Source organism: Osmerus mordax, chromosome 4, assembly GCF_038355195.1.
Source record: "Osmerus mordax isolate fOsmMor3 chromosome 4, fOsmMor3.pri, whole genome shotgun sequence".
Classification (NCBI taxonomy): domain Eukaryota; kingdom Metazoa; phylum Chordata; class Actinopteri; order Osmeriformes; family Osmeridae; genus Osmerus; species Osmerus mordax.
In genome coordinates, this window is record NC_090053.1 from 481,960 (window position 1) to 503,047 (window position 21,088).

The following is a 21,088-nucleotide window of genomic DNA, read 5'->3' on the forward strand; positions in this document are numbered from 1 at the left end:
ACATTAAACTTGTGTGTCTAAACCAGAAAAAAGAGCTGCATATCATTTGAGGGTTGAATGCAGATACACACACTGCCCTTTGCAATGAAACATGTTGACATGAAGGGAAGGACCCTGACCTGTGACAGACTCCCCCTCTGGACCCAGGATGGATCACTCCAGGGGGAATGGTCCTTCCTGTACTTACACAGGCCTTATGATATTCATCCATCAGGGGAAGCAGGATGTGGTGTGTCCCTCTCAGCCAGGCCCTCTGTGATCACACTTCTCTGCTGGGCCACACCTACAGTGGTACAGGAATATTGCAGTCACTCCACATATGTAAACCTTCACAAACGGTCATGTGACCAGTTGGAGCTGAGAAGGGCTCCTTCATCCTCCGTTTGTTTGATCTAACTGTCTCCGGGTGTGTAGGCCAGATTAAAGGTGTCCTTCACCATGTGTCCTCTGCCAGCTGATGTAACCTGCGTGGGTGTGTGTGTCCCGTCCTCCCCCCATCTCCCCCTGTCTGCCTGACAGGAGTCTTATCCCCCATTAGGTAGTGTTAAACAGGACACCTGCTCTACCACACCCTGGCTTCGCCTCCATTCTGCTGGCTGTCAGTCAGGCTGCAGGCCCGGAGCCGTTCTGCTATGCTGTTTGAAGGAGGAGATGAAGGAGGTGCTGGTAGGCAGGGACACACAGCCGGACGGGCCTGTATTAGAGGATCGAGTGAGGAGGGGAATGAGTGGGTGTGGGGTGTGGGGTGTTGTGTGTGTGTGTGGTGTGTGTGTTGGTGTTGCTGCTGTTTGATTTGAGCAGCTTAGGACAAAGGACTTCTCATTCAGTTAGGTATGGGACCAAGGATCAGGACCAGTTCGCTTCAAGAACAGACCGATGAACGCATGAACGAATGAAACAGACCTCTTTCCTCCCTTCCCTCCTCCCTCCTTTCCTCCTCCTCCCTCCTCCACTCCTCTCTCTTTCCTCCTCCTCCCTCTCCCTTCCCTCTCTCCTCCTTTCCCTCCCTCCTCCTTTCCTCCCTCCCTCCCTCCCTCCCTCCCTCTCTCTTTCCCTCCTTTCCTCCCTCCCTCCCTCCTCCCTCTCTCTTTCCCTCCTTTCCTCGCTCCCTCCCTCCCTCTCTCTTTCCCTCCTTTCCTCCCTCCCTCCCTCCCTCCCTCTCTCTTTCCCTCCTTTCCTCGCTCCCTCCCCCTCCCTCCCTCCTCCCCCTCCGTTCCCCCTCCCTCCCTCCCGCCCACCCTCCCTCCCTCCCGCCAGGTACTGGATAATTGAGAGTCTGTTTTTATTGTTGCAGCATGTGCCCCGGAGGATATTGTTTAAAGACAAACTCCTCAACAAAACAAACAAGAACACACCCTACCATCTGCTGAGGCCTCTGCTTCTTATGGGGGAGACACAGTTTGGAGGTGATGTAAGGTTAAAGGGGTTATGTGGGGTTATAGGGGTGATGTAGGGTTAAAGGGGTTATGTGGGGTTATAGGGGTGATGGGGGGTTAAAGGGTTGATGTAGGGTTATAGAGGGGATGGGGGGTTAATGGGTTGATGTAGGGTTATAGGGGTGATTTGAGGTTATAGGGTGATGTGGGGTTAATGGGGTGAGTTAGGGTTAAAGGGGTGATATAGGGTTATAGAGGTGATGGGGGGTTAAAGGGGTTATGTGGGGTTATAGGGGTGATGGGGGGTTAAAGGGTGATGTAGGGTTAAAGGGGTGATTTGAGGTTATATGGGTGATGTAGGGTTAAAGGGGTGATTTGAGGTTATAGGGGTGATGGGGGTTAAAGGGGTGATTTGAGGTTATATGGGTGATGTAGGGTTAAAGGGGTGATTTGAGGGTTATAGGGGTGATGGCGGGTTAAAGGGGTGAATTGAGGTTTATAGGGGTGATGGGGGTTAAAGGGGTGATTTGAGGTTATAGGGGTGATGGGGGGTTAAAGGGGTGATTTGAGGTTATAGGGGGTGATGGGGGTTAAAGGGGTGAATTGAGGTTATAGGGGTGATGTAGGGTTAAAGGGGTGATGGGGGTTTAATGAGGTGATGTAGGGTTATAGGGGTGATGTAGGGTTATAGAGGTGATGGGGGGGTTAAAGGGGTATAGTTTTTGTACTCTTTCACTCAAGGTGACCCCTAGTTCATAACCTTGGAGACCAACTTTATTAAAATGAATTTGAGTGGTGGGGGGGGGGGGGGGGGTGGGGCTGTCCTGACAGCAGCATAATTACATCCTGGAGCATCAGCACTAATTTATGCAGCCTGCATTCAACCGGTCAGGAGCACGGATAGGGTCACTCTGGACACACACACACACCATCACACACACACCGTCACACACACATTCCATACAGTTTCCATGAGGCTGTGCTTCATACTGTGCACGGTCACGTCCTTCTGTAGAGTTTCCTGACACTCTTAGAGGTTGCCAGGTGTGTGTGTGTGTGTGTGTGGGGAGGCAGTAGTCAGGGGGGGCAGTGGTTGTGTACCTGACTGTCTGCATGTCTTCCTGTGTGTTTATGTCTGTGTGCATCTGTGTGTGTGTCAGGGAGAACTGAGTGAGTGTGTCCGTGCTAAGCAGACGTAGCTGCATTACTGTGAGAGGCTGAGATAAACCAGCAGAGTCAAACGTCAAACACAGACCACAAACAGTGTAATGAAACAGAGCATTAGTATTAAAACTGTATGTGTGTGTGTGTGTGTGTGTGTGTGTAAGGCGGGCTGTCTCAGAGGTGTTCAGCCCAGAGGGAATGTCTGCCTGCAGAGAACCAACCTCCTGCTGTTCTAAATGCAAAGCTTTCTCCCTGCTCACGCTTAATCCCACACACTGGCCCCACGCTCACCCCACTGTACCACACACACATCACCTCACACTTCACACTTCACTGTCACACACGTTGTGCCCTAAACACAAACACACAAACACCTATTAACGCACACATTTACTTAGATGCATCAAATCATCACACACACACACACGCGCACACGCACACACATCCGTACAGTCAGACTGGGCCATCATTACCACCTCTGGGCCCAGACCCAGTGGCCTCGTTACTTTGAGGGAGAAGGCGTTAAGTAGCTGGACATGCTTCGCTAGTCACAGGCTATTACTCTGTCACTGTAGCACACACTCAGCTCACACACCCACCAGCACACACACCACAAATAACGTCTCTAACAGATCAGGAAAGTAGGAGAAAAGAGGAGAAGAGTTCATTATGAAGAGTGCATGGCAGGATGAAGAGGGGTTTAAGGAGAGGGGTAGCTGAGTGAGGAGAGGAGGGATGGAGGAGGAGAGGAGAGGGGAAGAGGAGAGGGGAAGAGGAGAAGAGGAGAGGGGGAAGAGGAGAGGGGGAAGAGGAGAGGGGGAGAGGGGGAGAGGGGGAAGAGGAGAGGGGGAAGAGGAGAAGAGGAGAGGGGGAAGAGGAGAGGGGGAAGAGGAGAGGGGGAGAGGGGGAAGAGGAGAGGGGAAGAGGAGAAGAGGAGAGGGGGAAGAGGAAGAGGGAGAGGGGAAGAGGAGAGGGGGAAGAGGAGAGTGGAAAGAGGAGAAGTGGAGGAAAGAGGAGAGGGGGAGAGGAGAGTGGAGATGGGGGAAGAGGAGAAGAGGAGAGGGGGAAGAGGAGAAGGAGGAGAGGGGGAAGAGGAGGGATGGAGGAGGAGAGGAGAGGGGGAAGAGGAGAGGGGGAGAGGGGGAAGAGGAGAGGGGGAAGAGGAAGAGGAGAGGGGGAAGAGGAGAGGTGGAGAGGGGAAGAGGAGAGGGGGAAGAGGAGAGTGGAAGAGGAGAAGAGGAGAGGGGGAAGAGGAGAGTGGGAGATGGGGAAGAGGAGAAGAGGAGAGGGGGAAGAGGAGAGGGGGAAGAGGAGGAGAGGAGGAGAGGGGGAAGAGGAGGGATGGAGGAGGAGAGGAGAGGGGGAAGAGGAGAGGGGGAGAGGGGGGAAGAGGAGAAGAGGAGAGGGGGAAGAGGAGAGGGGGAGAGGGGGAAGAGGAGAGGGGAAGAGGAGAGTGGAAGAGGAGAAGAGGAGAGGGGGAAGAGGAGAGTGGGAGATGGGGAAGAGGAGAAGAGGAGAGGGGGAAGAGGAGAGGGGGAAGAGGAGAGGAGGAGAGGGGAAGAGGAGGGATGGAGGAGAAGAGGAGAGGAAGAGAGGGGGAAGAGGAGGAAAGAGGAGAGGAGGAGAGGGGGAAGAGGAGAGGAGGAGAGGGGGAAGAGGAGAGGAGGGATGGAGGAGAGGAGGAGAGGGGGAAGAGGAGGAGAGGAGAGGGGAAGAGGAGAGGAGGAGAGGGGGAAGAGGAGGAGAGGGGGAAGAGGAGAGACAGAGCCTCTGTTTTAGATGGGATGACCAAGGACACAGCTATCTAACCCATTACATCCTGGAACCCTCTCATAATGTTACTGCTGCCTGCTCTCCTGTGACTGGAGTGTGTGAGTGTGTGCCTCTCAAGTTGGTGTCCTGTGAAAATGACACGTTTCTGCCAAATTAATATCATTACCATGAGGGTTTAATGGGCCAGTGATGTCTCTTTTCTTTGAAAACAGAGCCTCCTTCGTTTCTGCAGGCAGAGCCGGACGCAGAGTGGACAAGAGAGAGAGCGCTGAAAATGAGTGCCAAAGAAATGAATACATTTATAAAACAATTTTGTTACTATTTTTGAAAGACTAAAGAATTCTAAGTGCGTATTTTAAGAGTATTATATGAAACAGACAACTTATAATATCATAGATGGAGTAAATACATATGGGATATAGCATGCCATTCTTTTGATATAGTCTTTGTCTTAGCTTGGTTCATGAGTTGTATGAAGAGTGCGTGAGATTGTGCTGTATCGCTTCAGCAGGTGGGCACTGAATGTGTCTGGTCTGCTGGCTTGACACTCAGTTATGATCTGCCGCTGGCCAGATACCCTCTCCTATGTGTGCTGGAAGACACTTGCGATGATATCTTAATGAAAATATTAAGATATTAGGAAGGGACCAAAAAAGTTGTTCAAGAAATCTCATATCTAAGCTCTGAAGTCAAACCCAGAGAAAGTCCGACTGCTAAACAGAGGACAGAACGACAGACTGAGGGAGGAAGAGAGAAGGACAGAACGACAGACTGAGGGAGGAAGAGAGAAGGACAGAACGACAGACTGAGGGAGGAAGAGAGAAGGACAGAACGACAGACTGAGGGAGGAAGAGAGAAGGACAGAACGACAGACTGAGGGAGGAAGAGAGAAGTACAGAACGACAGACTGAGGGAGGAAGAGAGAAGGACAGAACGACAGACTGAGGAGGAAGAGAGGCCGCGCCTAATAAAGTGTGGGTTCTCTTCATGTTTAATTCAGCTCCTTAACACTGGTCTGTGCATCCATATGGCACTGTTAAAGAACTGCTCAGCACATCTCCACTCCGAGACGAGCGCCTTTAAAAGCTAATACCTGCTCTCTTTACTGCTGCTCTTTAATGATAGGTGTCCAATAAGGCTTTTTATTGTCTTAGCATATGTTGCTTTTATTGGGGGAAAATAATTAGGTTGTGCGGATCACCTCTGAAGTCCTCTCGCAAGCTAAAAATGAGATAGTTTCACACTTGCTGCGCAAGTCCTTCTGATCCCCTCGTTTTCCCCTTGGCTGCACCTAAAGCCCTCCTCATATCCCTCCTCACATCCCTCCTCCTCGCTGCACCTTGCCTAAAGCCCTCCTAACGTCCCTCCTCTGTGTTTCTCTCTTTGTCTTTCCACCTCTCCAGCAATCCTCCTCTCCTCCCATCCTCCTCTCCTCCTCCCATCCTCCTCAAATCCTCCTCTCATCATCCTCTCCACTCATCATCCTCTCATCATCCTCTCCTCTCATCATCCTCTCCTCTCATCCTCCTCTCCTCTCATCCTCCTCTCCCTTTTTCCTTTCTTTATTCTCCTCCCTCCTGTCTTTATTCTTTCCCTCATGCCTCCTTTTTTCTTATTCTATTTCAACTCTCCTACCTACTTTCTCTCTTCTCCGTTCTCTCTATTCCTTACCTCCACCTCCAATATGAATATAAAATAGATGTGGAAGTGGTGAAGGAATATAGAAGGCATGGAGGTATGGAATGAGAAGGGAGGTAGGGAGGCATGCGACCACCTCTCCATCCGGTGCCTAATGCCCCCAGGGAGCCTGCGGCCCCAGGCCCCCCTGCATCCTCTGGGCTAATGGACGCTGTAATAGGCCTGGGTGCCCAGACGTCAGGGTAGAACTGGAGCCTCTCTGCTCCTTGCTCACATGAAGAGGGATGAAAGCAAAGAGTGCTTATACAACCTGCAGTTGAGACCTAGAAATCTGATTGGTTAACAGCCATAGCTTATATTCTAGACCACAGGTCAAATTCCTTCATAGTTGTTTACTGTTGTTTGTTGTACAGCCACAGGGCCGGTCGAGGAAACATCAATCCTTAAACCCAACTGAAATTACCTTCTCCTTGGAAATAAATAAATAAAATCTCCCAGGTATTTTGGTGGTTTGGAGAGCCATGTGCAGTAATGTTTCAGAAGCTGTACTAGTGCTGTCAAATCCAGAAATGTTCCTGGACCTTGACTAGAATAGAAGATTTCTAGATTACAGGACCTGTTATAGTATGCCTAGAATATAGATGTTCTAGAGGATCTGGACTACACAAAACACACACACACACACACACAGAAAAAGTCACTTATACATGCAGTCACCACAAAAAACTCTCCAGAGATACTACACAGTCACACATTGTCTTGTCACAATAATTATTTATTAAATGTAAAATATTTTCAGCACAGATTAAAAATCAGACACCTCCATTTATACTGAACACCACAGGTTGAAAAGAAACATTATTGAACAGAATCACCCACATTCTGGTAGCAGTGGCCCCAGACTAGACAGGGTGATGGTCTGAGCTCAGCAGCACAGGCTGAGAGGGAGTGCTAACACCACTACAAGCAGAACCAGAGGAGCGTGGAGCAGATAGGGACAACGTGAAGACTACACTGTGTCTGACAACACTTTCCACTCTTATACAGTATCTTTTCATCTTCATTGTCATTGTTGTAATTCAGCACATGCCGCTATGAGAGTGTAAAAGTACCTGAGAGGATGGTTGTCCTCAGCATGCATAGGTGCTGGTATGTACAGGTGTATGTACAAGTCACCTCAGACTGCTCCACAGTACTGGGAATATATACAGTGTTGACCCTGACCCGGGGCAGGGGGCAGAGGTCAATGGCGTAACTACAGATGGCAGGGCATGGTCGCATGCATAGGGTCATAATATTTCGGGTGGCGGTTCTCCTTGTCACTGACAGCTAACGACGGAACACAACAATCCAAACATTCTGTGACAATTACTTTGCTTACTATAGTCATTGACTGATTATTGCTGGATAAAGATAGTCCTCTTTGCTAGTCTAGGAAGTTCTGGAATGTTCTCTTCTGAGGTTCTAGAATGTTGGAGGTGGAAGACATGGTTCTAAGAGCATCTGCACCAGCATATTACTGCTGATCCCGGGCCTGCTGATGGAGGTCTCTTCTACTGTTCTCAGACCAGACCAGCATATTACTGCTGATTCTGGTTTAGGGCACAGAAGGCTTTGGTAAGCCTGGTCTGGGTCTACGACGCTCTGGTGCTACATTGTGTCATGATTTTGAAAAGGGGTAGAGGTACCCTCCTGATGTTTCCGACCCGGACACTGAGCAGAGTGATACCTCTGTAAGGTGTCTGTCCAGAGTGGGGACATCTCAGGAACTGGAGGGTTCAAGTGGTGACTCTGTGCAGACAGATACTAGGCTCCTCTAGGGGGAAACTGCTCAACCAGCATTTGTAATCATAGGAGAAACAAACACATATCAGTATGTGTTCTAGTTGAACAGACATTTGTTACACTGTACATTGACCCTTCAGTCACATCTGTACACAAGTGTAGTTCATATAGGTGAGATAATGTCTCTCTCTCCTACCATCACTCTCTCTCTCTCCTACCATCACTCTCTCTCTCTCCTACCATCACTTTCTCTCTCCTACCATCACTCTCTCTCTCTCTCTCCTACCATCACTCTCTTTCTCCTACCATCACTCTCTCTCTCTCCTACCATCACTCTCTCTCTCCTACCATCACTCTCTCTCTCTCCTACCATCACTCTCTCTCTCCTACCATCACTCTCTCTCCTACCATCACTCTCTCTCCTACCATCACTTTGTCTCTCCTACCATCACTCTCTCTCTCTCCTACCATCACTCTCTCTCTCCTACCATCACTCTCTCTCTCTCCTACCATCACTCTCTCTCTCCTACCATCACTCTCTCTCTCCTACCATCACTCTCTCTCCTACCATCACTCTCTCTCTCCTACCATCACTCTCTCTCTCTCCTACCATCACTCTCTCTTTACCTTTCCTGAACTTTTTAACTGGTTACCATCCTGAGCATGAAGCAAAATTGTACTCTCTATAACTCTATAACTTAGTAACTTGTTAGACAGCCCTAACTGCCCTCTCTTTCTTTGTAGGCCTAACCATGATTCCTTCACCTTCTGAAGGTGTGACAGGAGAGATGAGGTCACCTCTAACTAACTCTCTTTTTGAACTCAGTTTGAAACTCTGGATAAGAGTGTCTGCTAAATGACTAAATGTAAACTGCATTTAGCTTTCGTACTGTGTTAATCAAGTTCCAGAGCAGATGAGAGAGGATGAAACGCTGTCAGTCTCTGATCGACTTATTAGGAAGCGTTTGATGTGTCATGGTTGATGGAGTTATCACCCTTCTTGCAGGAGAGAGAGAGACAGAGGTGTATATATACATAGAGAGACATATATATATATATATATATAGAAAGAGAGATGAGTCGTATGCTGTTTAGTCAATCATCAGAGCAAACTTCAAACATCCTCAATATGCCACTAAGGAAAGGTGTGTGTGTGTGTGTGTGTGAAGGGGAAACCGTTGCCATATTTGAATAGAGTCCATCCGTAAGGAGCCCTAGTATGGATCCTTAATGGTGTGCTGCTTTGAGGAAGTCTCTGCCAGGAACTACACAGCAGCATGCACACGCACAGAAACATACAGTTTACACATATGTACAGTACAAGCTTATACTGTTCCCATGGTGATGCGCCCCAGTATCATTGTCTGCATTGGAGGAAAGTGTGTGTAGCTGGTCCAGCAGTATACTGTGTAAAGACTTCTCTCTCTTCCTTCTCTCTCCCCTCTCTCTCTTTCTCTCTCTCTCTCTCTCTCTTTCTCTCTCTCTCTCTCTCTCTCTCTCTGTCCCCTCTCTTTCTCCTCTCTCTCTCTCTCTCTCTCTCTCTCTCTCTCTCTCTCTCTCTCTCTCTCTCTCTCTCTCTCTGTCTCTCCCCTCTCTCTCTCTCTCTTTCCCCTCTCTCTCTCCCCTCTCTCTCTCTCTCTCTCTATCTCTCTCTCTCTCCCTCCCCTCTCTCTCTCTCCCCCCTCTCTCCTCTCTCGCTCTCTATCTCTCTCTCCTCTCCCCTCTCTCTCTCTGTCTCTCGCTCTCTCTCTCTGTCTCTCGCTCTCTGTCCACAGCAACAGGGAGCAGCCACCACGGTGTACTGTGCCGCGGCCCCAGAGCTGGAGGGACTGGGAGGGATGTACTTCAACAACTGCTTCCGCTGCCTGCCCTCGTCCCAGGCCCAGGACCAGAGCACTGCCGCCAGCCTGTGGGAGCTAAGCGAGCGCCTGGTCTCAGAGAGGCCTGCTGGCCTACAGGCCCTCTGATACAACAGGCCTGCATGAGTCACCAACCAACCACAGTTTGGAAGGAGGCCCAGCTAACCAGGATTGGGGGTAGACCATGGCGATGAAGAACTGTGATAACTGCACTGTTGCCAAACCATTTGGACACTTTACTATGAGGTCTAAAATACACCTAGAAATGCAGTTTGAGACAGAAGAAGCTCGCATACTGCAGGTTCAGCATAGACAAGCATCTCTGCCACTTTGTCATTGCCTGCCATGAGTCCTCTGTGTGGGTGTGTGTGTGTGTGGGTGTGTGAGTGTGTGAGATGGTGGGTGTGAGTGTGTGTCCAACCTGTAAATAGTGTTTCTGCAATTGAGGAGCGTCCAGTCCAGGCTGTCGCCATAGAGACACTGATCCATCATTGTGCTAATTCTTACGAGGAAAATCAAAGACAGAAAACAGGAAGACTGATATATACAATACATACACAGTAGCAGTGGACCTGTTTTGATTTTATACTGTACAATATTTACACCTAATTTTCTCTCCAGAATTGTGTGGGACATCATCTGAGGTCTCCCTATTGGTCAGCCTAAAGACAGTAGAACACTGAGGAGCTGCAGTACGCACTGTGTCCATAGCAACGAGGGTTGAGGAGGAGAGCCCAGGGCGGAGTTATGTTGGGGGGGATGGGGGGAGGAGGTTTGCACCGTCTCTACTTAGAAGGTGTGGTTGCCATGGTGCTCTGTCCGGGGGGGGGGGGGGTATTGAGGCAGGGGTAAGAGAGGGTTATTTTGACTGGAGGTTAGTGATTGGAGGGTTGTCTCTGGCTGGAAGTTGGTGGTTGGAGGGTTGTCTCTGGCTGGAAGTTGGTGATTGGCTGGAGGTTGGTGATTGGAGTGTTGTCTCTGGCTGGAGGTTGGTGATTGGAGGGTTGTCTCTGGCTGGAGGTTGGTGATTGGAGGGTTGTCTCTGGCTGGAGGTTGGTGATTGGAGGGTTGTCTCTGGCTGGAGGTTGGTTGGAAGCTTCTTTTCCAGACTGGCTGGAGAGGTGAGGGTTAAACATGGTGTTTGGAAGGTGACGGGGAGGCTCCTCAGGCCTCGGCGCTGCACTGTGTTGTTTCTGTAAAGGAAGAAGAAGAAGAACTCAATAAAGACTTTGTAATCCAGTGTGTGTCTCATTTCCTCTGCACAGCTGCTGTGTGTCCTCCCGGCCTCCAGGGGGAGAGCTAGGGATGGCCAGTATGCCGCCCTGCTCCTCGCTTTCCCTCGTCTCTTCTTCAGCTGACCCTGACTCTCTTTCCCTGACCAGTCTCAACCCTGACCCCAGTCTCAACCCTGACCCCAACCCTGACCTCAACCCTGACCCCAGTCTCAACCCTGACCCCAGTCTCAACCCTGACCCCAACCCTGACCTCAACCCTGACCCCAGTCTCAACCCTGACCCCAGTCTCAACCCTGACCCCAACCATGACCTCAACCCTGACCCCAGTCTCAACCCTGACCCCAACCATGACCTCAACCCTGACCCCAGTCTCAACCCTGACCCCAACTCTGACTCCATTTCTATTTTAGTCCTAAACTAAACCCTAACCCTTTCCTCAACCCTTAAAATAATCCCAACCCCAGCCCAGTCCATAGTGTCCACAGTACAGAGTTGTGGAAAACAGTGCTGGAATGTCCCTCTCAGCAAATCAGGTTGCGTGGCTGAACCTACAAGTAGTTTAATTACCAGATTTTACATTAATAACACATTTAAAGACAATCCACGAAACCAAAAACAAATTAGGGTCTCTGTGAATGTTCACTTAATTATAGCTTGAATGTCTGGCTGACATTTTCATCTTATTTTTATGATAAAGTTCACCTCTCAGAGAATAATTATGAAACGATTGATTTGATAACGTCTTTGTAACATGGTATTGGATGTTTTGAGCGGCCAGAAGGGAGCTGATATAGTTAATGATCTCAATCAATGCAGCAGCTCAGGCTGGACTCTGCTAACTCAATACAGGCCTGCTGGGAGGAAATCACCATCCGACCCCAGCAAGCGATAAACTCCCTTTTCTTTCTCCCTCTCCATCTGTCCCTCCATCTCTTTCCCTGTTCCCCCATTCTCATGTCCATTCTGCTCTCTCTCTCCTGATCTCTCTCTCTCCTGATCTGTCTCTCTCTCCTAATCTCTCTCTCTCTCCTAATCTCTCTCTCTCTCCTGATCTCTCTCTCCTGATCTCTCTCTCTCTGCTGATCTCTCTGTCCTGATCTCTCTCTCTCCTGATCTCTCTCTCCTAATCTCTCTCTCTCTCCTGATCTCTCTCTCTCTCCTGATCTCTCTTTCTCCTGATCTCTCTCTCTCCTGATCTCTCTCTTTCTCCTGATCTCTCTCTCTCCTGATCTCTCTCTCTCTCTCCTGATCTCTCTCTCTCCTGATCTCTCTCTCTCTCTTGATCTCTCTCTCTTGATCTCTCTCTCTCCTGATCTCTCTCTCTCTTGATCTCTCTCTCCTGATCTCTCTCTCTCTCTTGATCTCTCTCTCTCTCCTGATCTCTCTCTCTCCTGATCTCTCTCTCTCTCTCCTGATCTCTCTCACTCCCTCTCCTTCTTTCTTTTTTTTCATGTTTGGTTTTAATTTTAAGATGTGATCAAATAACTTATTGTTTTTTATTTGATTGCAGTCATTGAAATGAACTAATAATCTTACACCTGATGCACACACTTACATTATTGTCATGTTGTTAAACAAGTTCATACTAAATCAAAAACATGTCTACTAAAGTTTTGATTATTGTATTGTATCGCATGTTCAATAAATGTTATAATGTAATGCCACTATGTCATTTCTATCAATATTTGTATTGCAGTTATCAGGGCATCCCTTGTCTCACTAGAGTCAAGAAACGATAGATTAAAACCACAGCTGGAATCTGCAACATTATCAAATACATAATGTGAGAAACAGCATCCCCAATTCTGACCCAAACTTCCTGCTTTTGAGTTTGATTGACAGGTGGTTTAGCAAAATATGACAATGAGGAGGGACCACAACACCAAAGGCGATTGTTTGAACAGGATTGCTGGAACATAATTGACCACACAATGACCTGTGTGGTCATGTCCCACAGCCCGCTGTACTGGGGCTGGACCAGGACAGGGCACCTGTGTGGTCATGTCCCACAGCAGCACAGCATGACCTTGTAAACCTTGAGTTATTTTATGAATCCCTTTGTGGGAGAACATAGAGAGGATGTGGGGTGGAAGGGAAAGGATGTCAGGTCTGACACAGCTTTCAAGCATGAAGAAAAACAAGCACTTGAACTGAAGTACAATTATTAGCCCTCTGCTACCAGGAAGTGTTAGCTAAGTGGGGTGAGGGTAGGACAGGAAAAAGGGTCCGAGGGTTTAGGGAGGGATACAAAAAACTTAAATGAAAACATAGTGAATGACCAAATACTAGGAGAAACATGGCTGTAACTGTGCCCTGAGAGAGGGAGGGAGTGGAGGACACGTGTGGAGAGAGAGGAGGCGTGCACTAGAGCAAACGAGAGCGAGAAGTAAAATGAAATAAGAGGATTTGTCAGTACAGCAGTCCAGTGGTTGGTGACAGGAATAAAGGCTGATAATCTTGGAGAACGCCTGACTGCTCACACACTCTCTAACGCTCCACTTTACCACCAAGCCACGGCAAGGACACACACACATCCACACACACACACACACACACCTACCATAGTTTCCCTTTGACCTGTGCTTGTCACACTAGTGAATAGGTTCAGCTGCTTGTGAGTGTCTATATGTGTATGAGTGTATGTGAGTGTGTGTGTGTGTGCTATTGTGTTTCATTCTTGCTCTGCTTTTCCAGCTCAATTCATATTTTCTAGTGTTATTTTCCCCATTTTAGGTGTCATTGTTAACCTTGCTGCACATATCTCTTCATCCTCTCTCTCTCTTTCTCTCGGTTTCTCTCTCTCTGTCTCTCTCTCTCATTAGCCACCTCCTGTATTGCACCTAATACAGCACCTCTCCACCACTAACCCTAACCACTACCTAATCAATACTGCACCTCTCCACCACCAACCCTAACGCTAATTAACCTGATCAATAGCTCTGCGAGCTGCTCTCTACACACACTGGTCATGACAGAGCATTGGGGATGAACTGTGTTAAGTGCTGTTGAGGGGAAAGGGTATGAGCTGGGTGAAAGTGTGTGTCTCCCTCTGTGTGTCGGCATGTGTCAGCGTGTGTGTGTGCCTGTGTGTGTGCAGGCTCTAAGGACAGCGCGTGTCATCTTGTGTGACCAGGTGTGTCGGGCGGAGGCAGGAGTGAGTATTGAGCCAGGTTAAATGACGCAGAACCCCACGCACCGCTTACTTAGCCTTCGTCTCCTCTGGAGCTCAGGGCAGGGCCTGCATATATGTCTGTGCCTGTGTGTGTGTGTGTGTGTGTGTGTGTGTGAGGGTGTGTGTGAGGGTGTGTGTGTGTGTGTGAGGGTGTGTGTCTGTGCCTGTGTGAGGGTGTGTGTGTGTGTGTGTGTCTGTGTGTGTGTGAGGGCGTGTGTCTGTGCCTGTGTGAGGGTGTGTGTGTGTGAGGGTGTGTGCGTGTGAGGGTGTGTGTCTGTGTGTGTGTGAGGGTGTGATATCAGACATGATGTCACACCCTCACATATATCAGATATGTAAGTATCATAGTTGCACATGTACCGTATGTGTGTGCGGCTTGTGTAGCTGGGTATGTTTTATGTTTAAGAAATTTTATTTTACAGAGTGATGCTGAAAAGCACTTGTTATGTCTCAAAGAAATACCTATTATGCAAATATCTGTATGAAATTATTGTATTATTTTATTTTGGGTAGAATATTATATGAAGTGGAATATTAGCCTTGTCTTACAGCCTGCTAACAGTAACATACAGTAGTAACAGAGAGAAGGAGTGAGCAGTTCTCTGTTTGATTAGAGCCATCTGGAGACATCAGGACTATCCCATTTGATTATGAAACCACAACACTCCACACACACACCGCTGCTCTCTCTCTCTCACTCCAGCCATCCTCTTCTCTCCGTTTACCCTCACACACACCGCTGCTCTCTCTCTCTCACTCCAGCCATCCTCTTCTCTCCGTTTACCCTCACACACACTGCTGCTATCTCTCTCTCACTCCAGCCATCCTCTTCTCTCCGTTTACCCTCACACACACTGCTGCTCTCTCCTCTTCACTATCTTTTTCTCTCTTTGTGTGTGTATGTGTGTCTGTTTGTCTCTGTGTCTATGTGAGTGTAATGAATGAATGCTAGTGGAGTCACATCTTAAAACACACACACCTTGGAGATTAATTACAAGTGCTATGAATCACGACACATTTAATTGACTCATCCCCAGTAATGTGTTTTGTGTGAGTTTGTGAATGTGTGTGCGTGTGTGTGTCTGTGTGTGTGTCTGTGTGTGTGTTTGTGTGTGTGTGTGTGTGTGTGAGAGAGAGGGAGAGAGAGAGAGAGAGAGAGAGAGAGAGAGAGAGAGAGAGAGAGAGAGAACCCACTGTCTGTGTGTGTCAAACAGGCAGGCTTTTTGTCTCCTACCCTCTCCTCTAATTGCTTTCCTCTCTATTAAAATGCGTTCTGCTGTGGCATCCCTCAGTCACCTCCTGCAATTGAGGAGGACACCAGGCTAAGGGGAACACGCCAGTGTTTATAGGCACCTACAGTAGAATAACAGATCTCTCCTTCATCATCCCCTGACTTTCCCTGACATTTAAAAAGCCATTAACACAGGTTTCAAACACACACACACACACATGCTACTCACTTAGGCTATTATTACAAGTACAGAGAGAGATGGTAGGTAGTGTGTGGGTGTGTGTGTCCAGACTGACAACCATAAGCTCCAATCACACAGACAGCAGGGTGAATCATTCCTTAATAAGGGTCTATCATCCTGCAGAGCTGTACAGAGCAGAGACACACACAGGGGCGGGTGTCCATTATGCTGCTTTTAAGAAGGGAGACACCGCATTGATTTCCATTTCTCCTCATTGACATTTCTCCTCTGCCCAGTACAGGATTGACTACAGGTAGATAGTTATTGCAAAGTGGACCCACTCCTAACTATGGGTGAGTTTTCACTACTAGGCTGTGTGTTCACTCAGGAGGATGAGGAGGGACAGATGGAAAAAGGAGGATTGGGGGGGGAGGGGGAGGGGGGGGGAGGGGGGAGATGGAGAGGGGGAGATGGAGGGTAGAGGAGTAAGGAGGAGAGTTGGAGAGAAAGGAGGAGGATGGAATCATATAGGACGATATAGGACGATTTGGCGGCAAATCATTCTAGAAAAATAAAGTAATCTGTTTCAGATTAAATCCCATGGGCCAGATAGGGCACCCTAGCCTGGTTCAGACACACAGCCCTGTCTGGTGAGCCCTAATCTCTTTTTCTGTTGTTTATGCAGTAACAATAAAGAGAAATACATATTTTCTTGTTCCAAACATAATCTGCTAAACGTGGAAGCCAGAGAGCGACAGCAGCAGCTTGTGTTGTCCCTCAGAGCCTCAGTGGTGGAACATCCTTGTTCCATGATATATTGTGAACTCCTTTATTGCATGTTCTCTGCATTGTGGCCTCTCTCCATCTCCCTCTCTCCTCTCCCTCTCTCCATCTCTCCATCTCCCTCTCCCCTCCTCCATTGCTCTTTTCCCCCTCTTTCCATCAATCTCCCCCCGTCTCTATTTCTCTCTCCATCTCTCTCTCTCCCTCTGCGGTAGTGTAGGTACGACTGGACACAGTAGCACAATGGTACTGTGAAATGACGTGTGTGTGTGTGATTGGACAGTGCCAGAGACGAGGTGTGTATAAACAGCTCACTTGAGAGTGCTGTCTTAACATCAGTGTAGATCTGTGTTGGGCGAGGAGGCAGGGTTTCTAAGGGGTATGCATTTGCATTGCAGCGTGTTTGTGCCCATATTAGGGTGTCACTAATCCGTCTGACCTTCTGCCTCATTTGCATGCGCCAGCCCACCTGACAAAGAGGCATGACCTTTATTGGCTAATGAAGAAGCACAACAAAACTAAACCTGACAGGACAAGAACAGACACTCATACACACACACATACAAACACACATGCACACGCAAGGCTTGAGCTCTGCCAGGGCATCTGGGGAGGGGGGGGGGAAGCTGACAGGGCCAGACTGGGACTTGACCTGAGAAGTGTGTGTATGGGGGGGGAGGGGTTTCTAATGTGGCAGAGAAATCTCACACACACAAACACGCACACACACACACACACACACACACACACACACACACACAAGCAGCAGACACAGCCCAGCTTCTCCACTTCTTTGACAGAAAAAAGCTCAAAATCCTGTAGGAAAGGATGACAGGAGTGATAAATGATATGACCCTATTACCAGTCTTATACAATATTACCTATTGTCAGTCTGATGGGTCAGAAACAGTAAAGAACCCGATCAGAACTGCCCAGGGAGGGTTAGAACAAGTCAGAACTGTCCGGAGGGAGAACACTGCTGTCTGCCTGGTTAGCCAGATTAAGACAGAACAACCCGTCCACAGTAAAAGCTTGTGTGTTTGTCCTCTTATATCTAAGGGAACTTCCCAGGGTGAAAGGACTGCTGATGTCACTCATGTACAGAAAGTCAAACTCTGATTAGATGTGAGTTGGAGTCAGGTGGCTGAGCAGTTAGGGAAACGGGCTAGTAATCAGAAGGTTGCTGGTTCGATCCCCGGCTCTGCCAAATGATGTTGTGTCCTTGGGCAAGGCACTTCACCCTACTTGCCTCAGGGGGAATGCCCCTGTACTTAATGTAAGTCGCTCTGGATAAGAGCGTCTGCTAAATGACTAAATGTAAATGTCTCAGACAAGGTCATCGGGTCTGGAAGATGGAGGGAAGATGGAGGAGGGGAAAGCAAGGACAGACACAAAGGATCGCAGAAGAAGGAGAGATCAGAGAGACGGGATAATAAGAGAAGGGATGAACAAACGACTGAAAAAGCGACAGAGTGGTGAGGAGGCGAGCGCTCTCAGAGGTTAGGATCTGGAGCCTCTAAAAGAACCTCTGGACTAAAGACACGGAACTCTGCCAAACTGGAGGAACTGTTCTCCAGAAGCTGAATAAAAGAGCGCCTCTATCAGCTGGAACAGCGCACGCACACACGCACGTTCAGACACACTCATCCAGCTGTTTCAATCTGTATTAGAATAGTGTGTGTGCTCATTGTCCCCCCGTGGAGTGGTGTGTAGCTGCATGGTGGTGTGTTAGGGCTTGATTGTTCCTGGTTTACATAAGGGTGTTAAACTATACCACAGTCCTATCTATCTTACCAAGCCAGATATGTTTGTATTGTTGCTCCTTTATGCGTTTGTTATTTCCAAAGAGGATTGGGACTGTGTTGTGAAGGACAGAATAGATTGGGACTGTGTTGTGAAAGACAAAATAGATTGAGACTGTGTTGTTCCTACCCTGCTTCTCTCTTGTTCTTACTCCAGTAAAGACTCCTACATTCTGAACTTATCAAGCAACACTGAGTGTAATGATCACAGTAGAGGCTTCCTATCTTTCACAATGTAGGCAAGGCAAGATCTCCAAGGCAAACCAAATCCACATCTCGAGCATTGTTGTGTAGCTGGGTATTCATCAGAGATGGGAAGTATTTAAGTCGATTTTTCTGGTTTCAGTACTTCACTATTTTTTTTTCTGACAACTTTTTACTTTAACTCCTAAGTTGTTGTACACAAACCTCCGTACTTTCTACTTTTTACAATTTCAAACCAGGCTTGTGACTTTAGTTTTAAAGGTTCCAAGGCATAAAAATGTCACTTTATGACTTTTTTTAACATCAATATGAGTTCCCCTAGCCTGCCTATGGTCCCCCAGTGGCTAGAAATTGCGATAGGTATAAACCAAGCCCTGGGTATCCGGCTTTGAGAAAATGAAAGCTCAGATGGCCCAATCTGGAATCTTCCCCTTATGTCGTCATAAGGGGAGAGGTTACCTCCCCTTTCTCTGCTTTGCCTGACCAGAGAATTTGTAGCCTGGCTCTGCTCTCCTACGTACTTCCGCTCAATTTTGATTTTGCTTCTGTACTGCATCTGGGCTTGAGGTATGTAAGTCAGATGTCTCCGGTTAACTTTCTACCTGTCCAATCAGCGAACAGAGGGAGTGGCTGAGAATGATGACTTGATGTTGTGCCTGTGTGTTGTAGTTCCGTAATGGCGGCGGAGAAAGATGCGAGCGAAGCCATTCGGTCCGTTGTTGCAAAGGTGCCGAATATCCAGAAGTTAAAGCCGGAGCAAGAACAATCTTTGATTCCTATAGGGTTTGTTTGATTTTCCAGCTAGCTCCGTTAGTCTGAAGGAGTTGGCTAAGGCGAACGCTAGCGATTGGTTATGGCAGATCCAGAGTGGCTCTGGACAGATCCAATCGTCTTTAACTTCAACAGAGTACCCGCCTTCAATGAATTTAACGCTTGTCAATGGAGCAAGCCCAGACTCTCTGTACAAATGAAATGTAGTTAGCCTACGACAGTCTGGTTAGGGCCACCAGGCTAGAGAATTTGTCCCACCCATGAGAAAATTAGCTACGATATTGTTTTTTCCTCAAGAGTGTTTGGATGTACAAATGAACACCAAAGTATTTTTTTAGTTCCTTCATCCGAGCCTCTGAAGAACCAGTGTGTTAATTGTATTTTCTCTGGAAATGCAACGACACAACTTCCCAGTTTTGTATGTCTGCGCCAAACATTTCACGGACGACTGTTTCCTCAACTTGGGCCAATACATAGCTGTCCTTGCTGAACGTCTGAAACTAAAGTCTTGATCAGAACCAACTCTCCTTTGCCCAGCTACAAACCTCGGACAAGTAAGTTAACTAACGCTATATCATTTTGTTGCTTTACTGTATATGGTTACCGAGCTGGTTACCCTTAGAATGTGGCTTTAACATTAGCTCTTCAGCTAACAGCCCAGTTACTGTCGCTAAGGTAGATGGCATAAAGTATATGACTGAGTGTGCACCTCTGCAAAACAGGGTGATCAGATGAGAATGGGCATATTCGAGGCATCTTACAGCAACGGGGCTACGAGCCATTGCAATACATCCACTGTAAACATTAGCGCATGGTACCGGGTCGCAAGCTGGCCTTGACCACCCTGCCCCGCCTCTCTCCTCCTCATTAGTATTTAAAGCTACAGACACAGAAATGGCACGTCCTAAGGAAAGCTCCTTGTGGGACTGCTCGTAGTGGCTGTAATTCTGCACCAAGGCTGAATTTCGGGAAAGAGACTTCAGATACAGTATTAGGGGACCACTAAGGCCTATATAAAAGCATCCAAAATGTTCATGCCATGGGACCGTTACTGTATTAATATGATGTGAGGTCCAGTTACCTGCTTGACACTAAAACAGGTAGTAGTAATGGCTACTTTTTACTTAAGTATATGTCAGTCTTTTTAAACATGTATCTGTACTTCTACTTGAGTGATGGATGTGTGCACTTTTGGCCTCTCTGCTATAGGTGGGTCATAGGTGTGGGTGTGTGGGTGTGTGTGTGTGTGGTCATAGGTGTGTGTGTGTGTGTGTGTGTGGTCATAGGTGTGTGTGTGTGGTCATGTCATAGGTGTGGGTGTGTGGTCATAGGTGTGTGTGTGTGGTCATGTCATAGGTGTGGGTGTGTGGTCATAGGTGTGGGTGTGGGTGTGTGTTGTCATAGGTGTGTGTGTGTGTGTGTGTGTGTGTGTGTGTGTGTGTGTGTGTGTGGTCATAGGTGTGGGTGTGTGTGGTCATAGGTGTGGGTGTGTGTGTGTGGTCATGGGTCTCTGTGCGTATGACTAATGGAAGTAGTATTAAAAGCTGGCCAAATCTTTATTAGTCTATACTCCTTCAGTAACCAATCAGCAAGCTAGCTCAATACCCAATCACATGGCTAATAGCATTCAGGCTACAGTCCTCTTGTTCTCTGTAACCAATTAGAACTTGGTTTAACTGTTGGTAACATTTGGGGACAATTAAAGACAGGCTAGGATGGGTTAGCTAAGATTAGAACAGGTGAGTTAGGGTTAGTTCAGTGTATAGTGGATTCCTGGTCCAAGTGTGTGTTGTGTCCAGATGAAGAGATGTGGTGAAGGTGTATTGATGCAGAGAAAATCCATCAGATGACTGTTAAAAAGTATATGCATATTGCGTTGTCAGGATGCTGTATATGTCAACCAAACCTTCTCCCTTCGGTTTAATTATAGGAGACGATCGACGTTCTATTAGACACCCCAATCCCCCCCCCCATATCCAGAATAACACATCTGGGTTGAACATTCTGTCTCTACCAGATGTGCTGTCTGTGTGTGTGTGTGTGTGTGTGTGTGTGTGTGTGTGAGAGTGTGTGTGTGTGTGTGTGTGTGTGCGTGTGTGTGTGTGCCATGGGAA

The 21,088-nt window shown here is 47.9% G+C and overlaps 1 protein-coding gene across 1 annotated transcript in view; it reads left to right on the top strand.

Moving 5' to 3' along the window:
* The window catches only part of wwox (WW domain containing oxidoreductase), a 24,127-nt gene extending 14,424 nt beyond the window's left edge, over window positions 1–9,703 (top strand). The window contains exon 6 of the mRNA XM_067234129.1: window positions 9,512–9,703. Within this exon, the coding sequence (XP_067090230.1) occupies window positions 9,512–9,703 (192 nt within the window). The remainder of the gene's footprint in view (window positions 1–9,511) is intronic.
* Window positions 9,704–21,088: the final 11,385 nt, after the last annotated feature.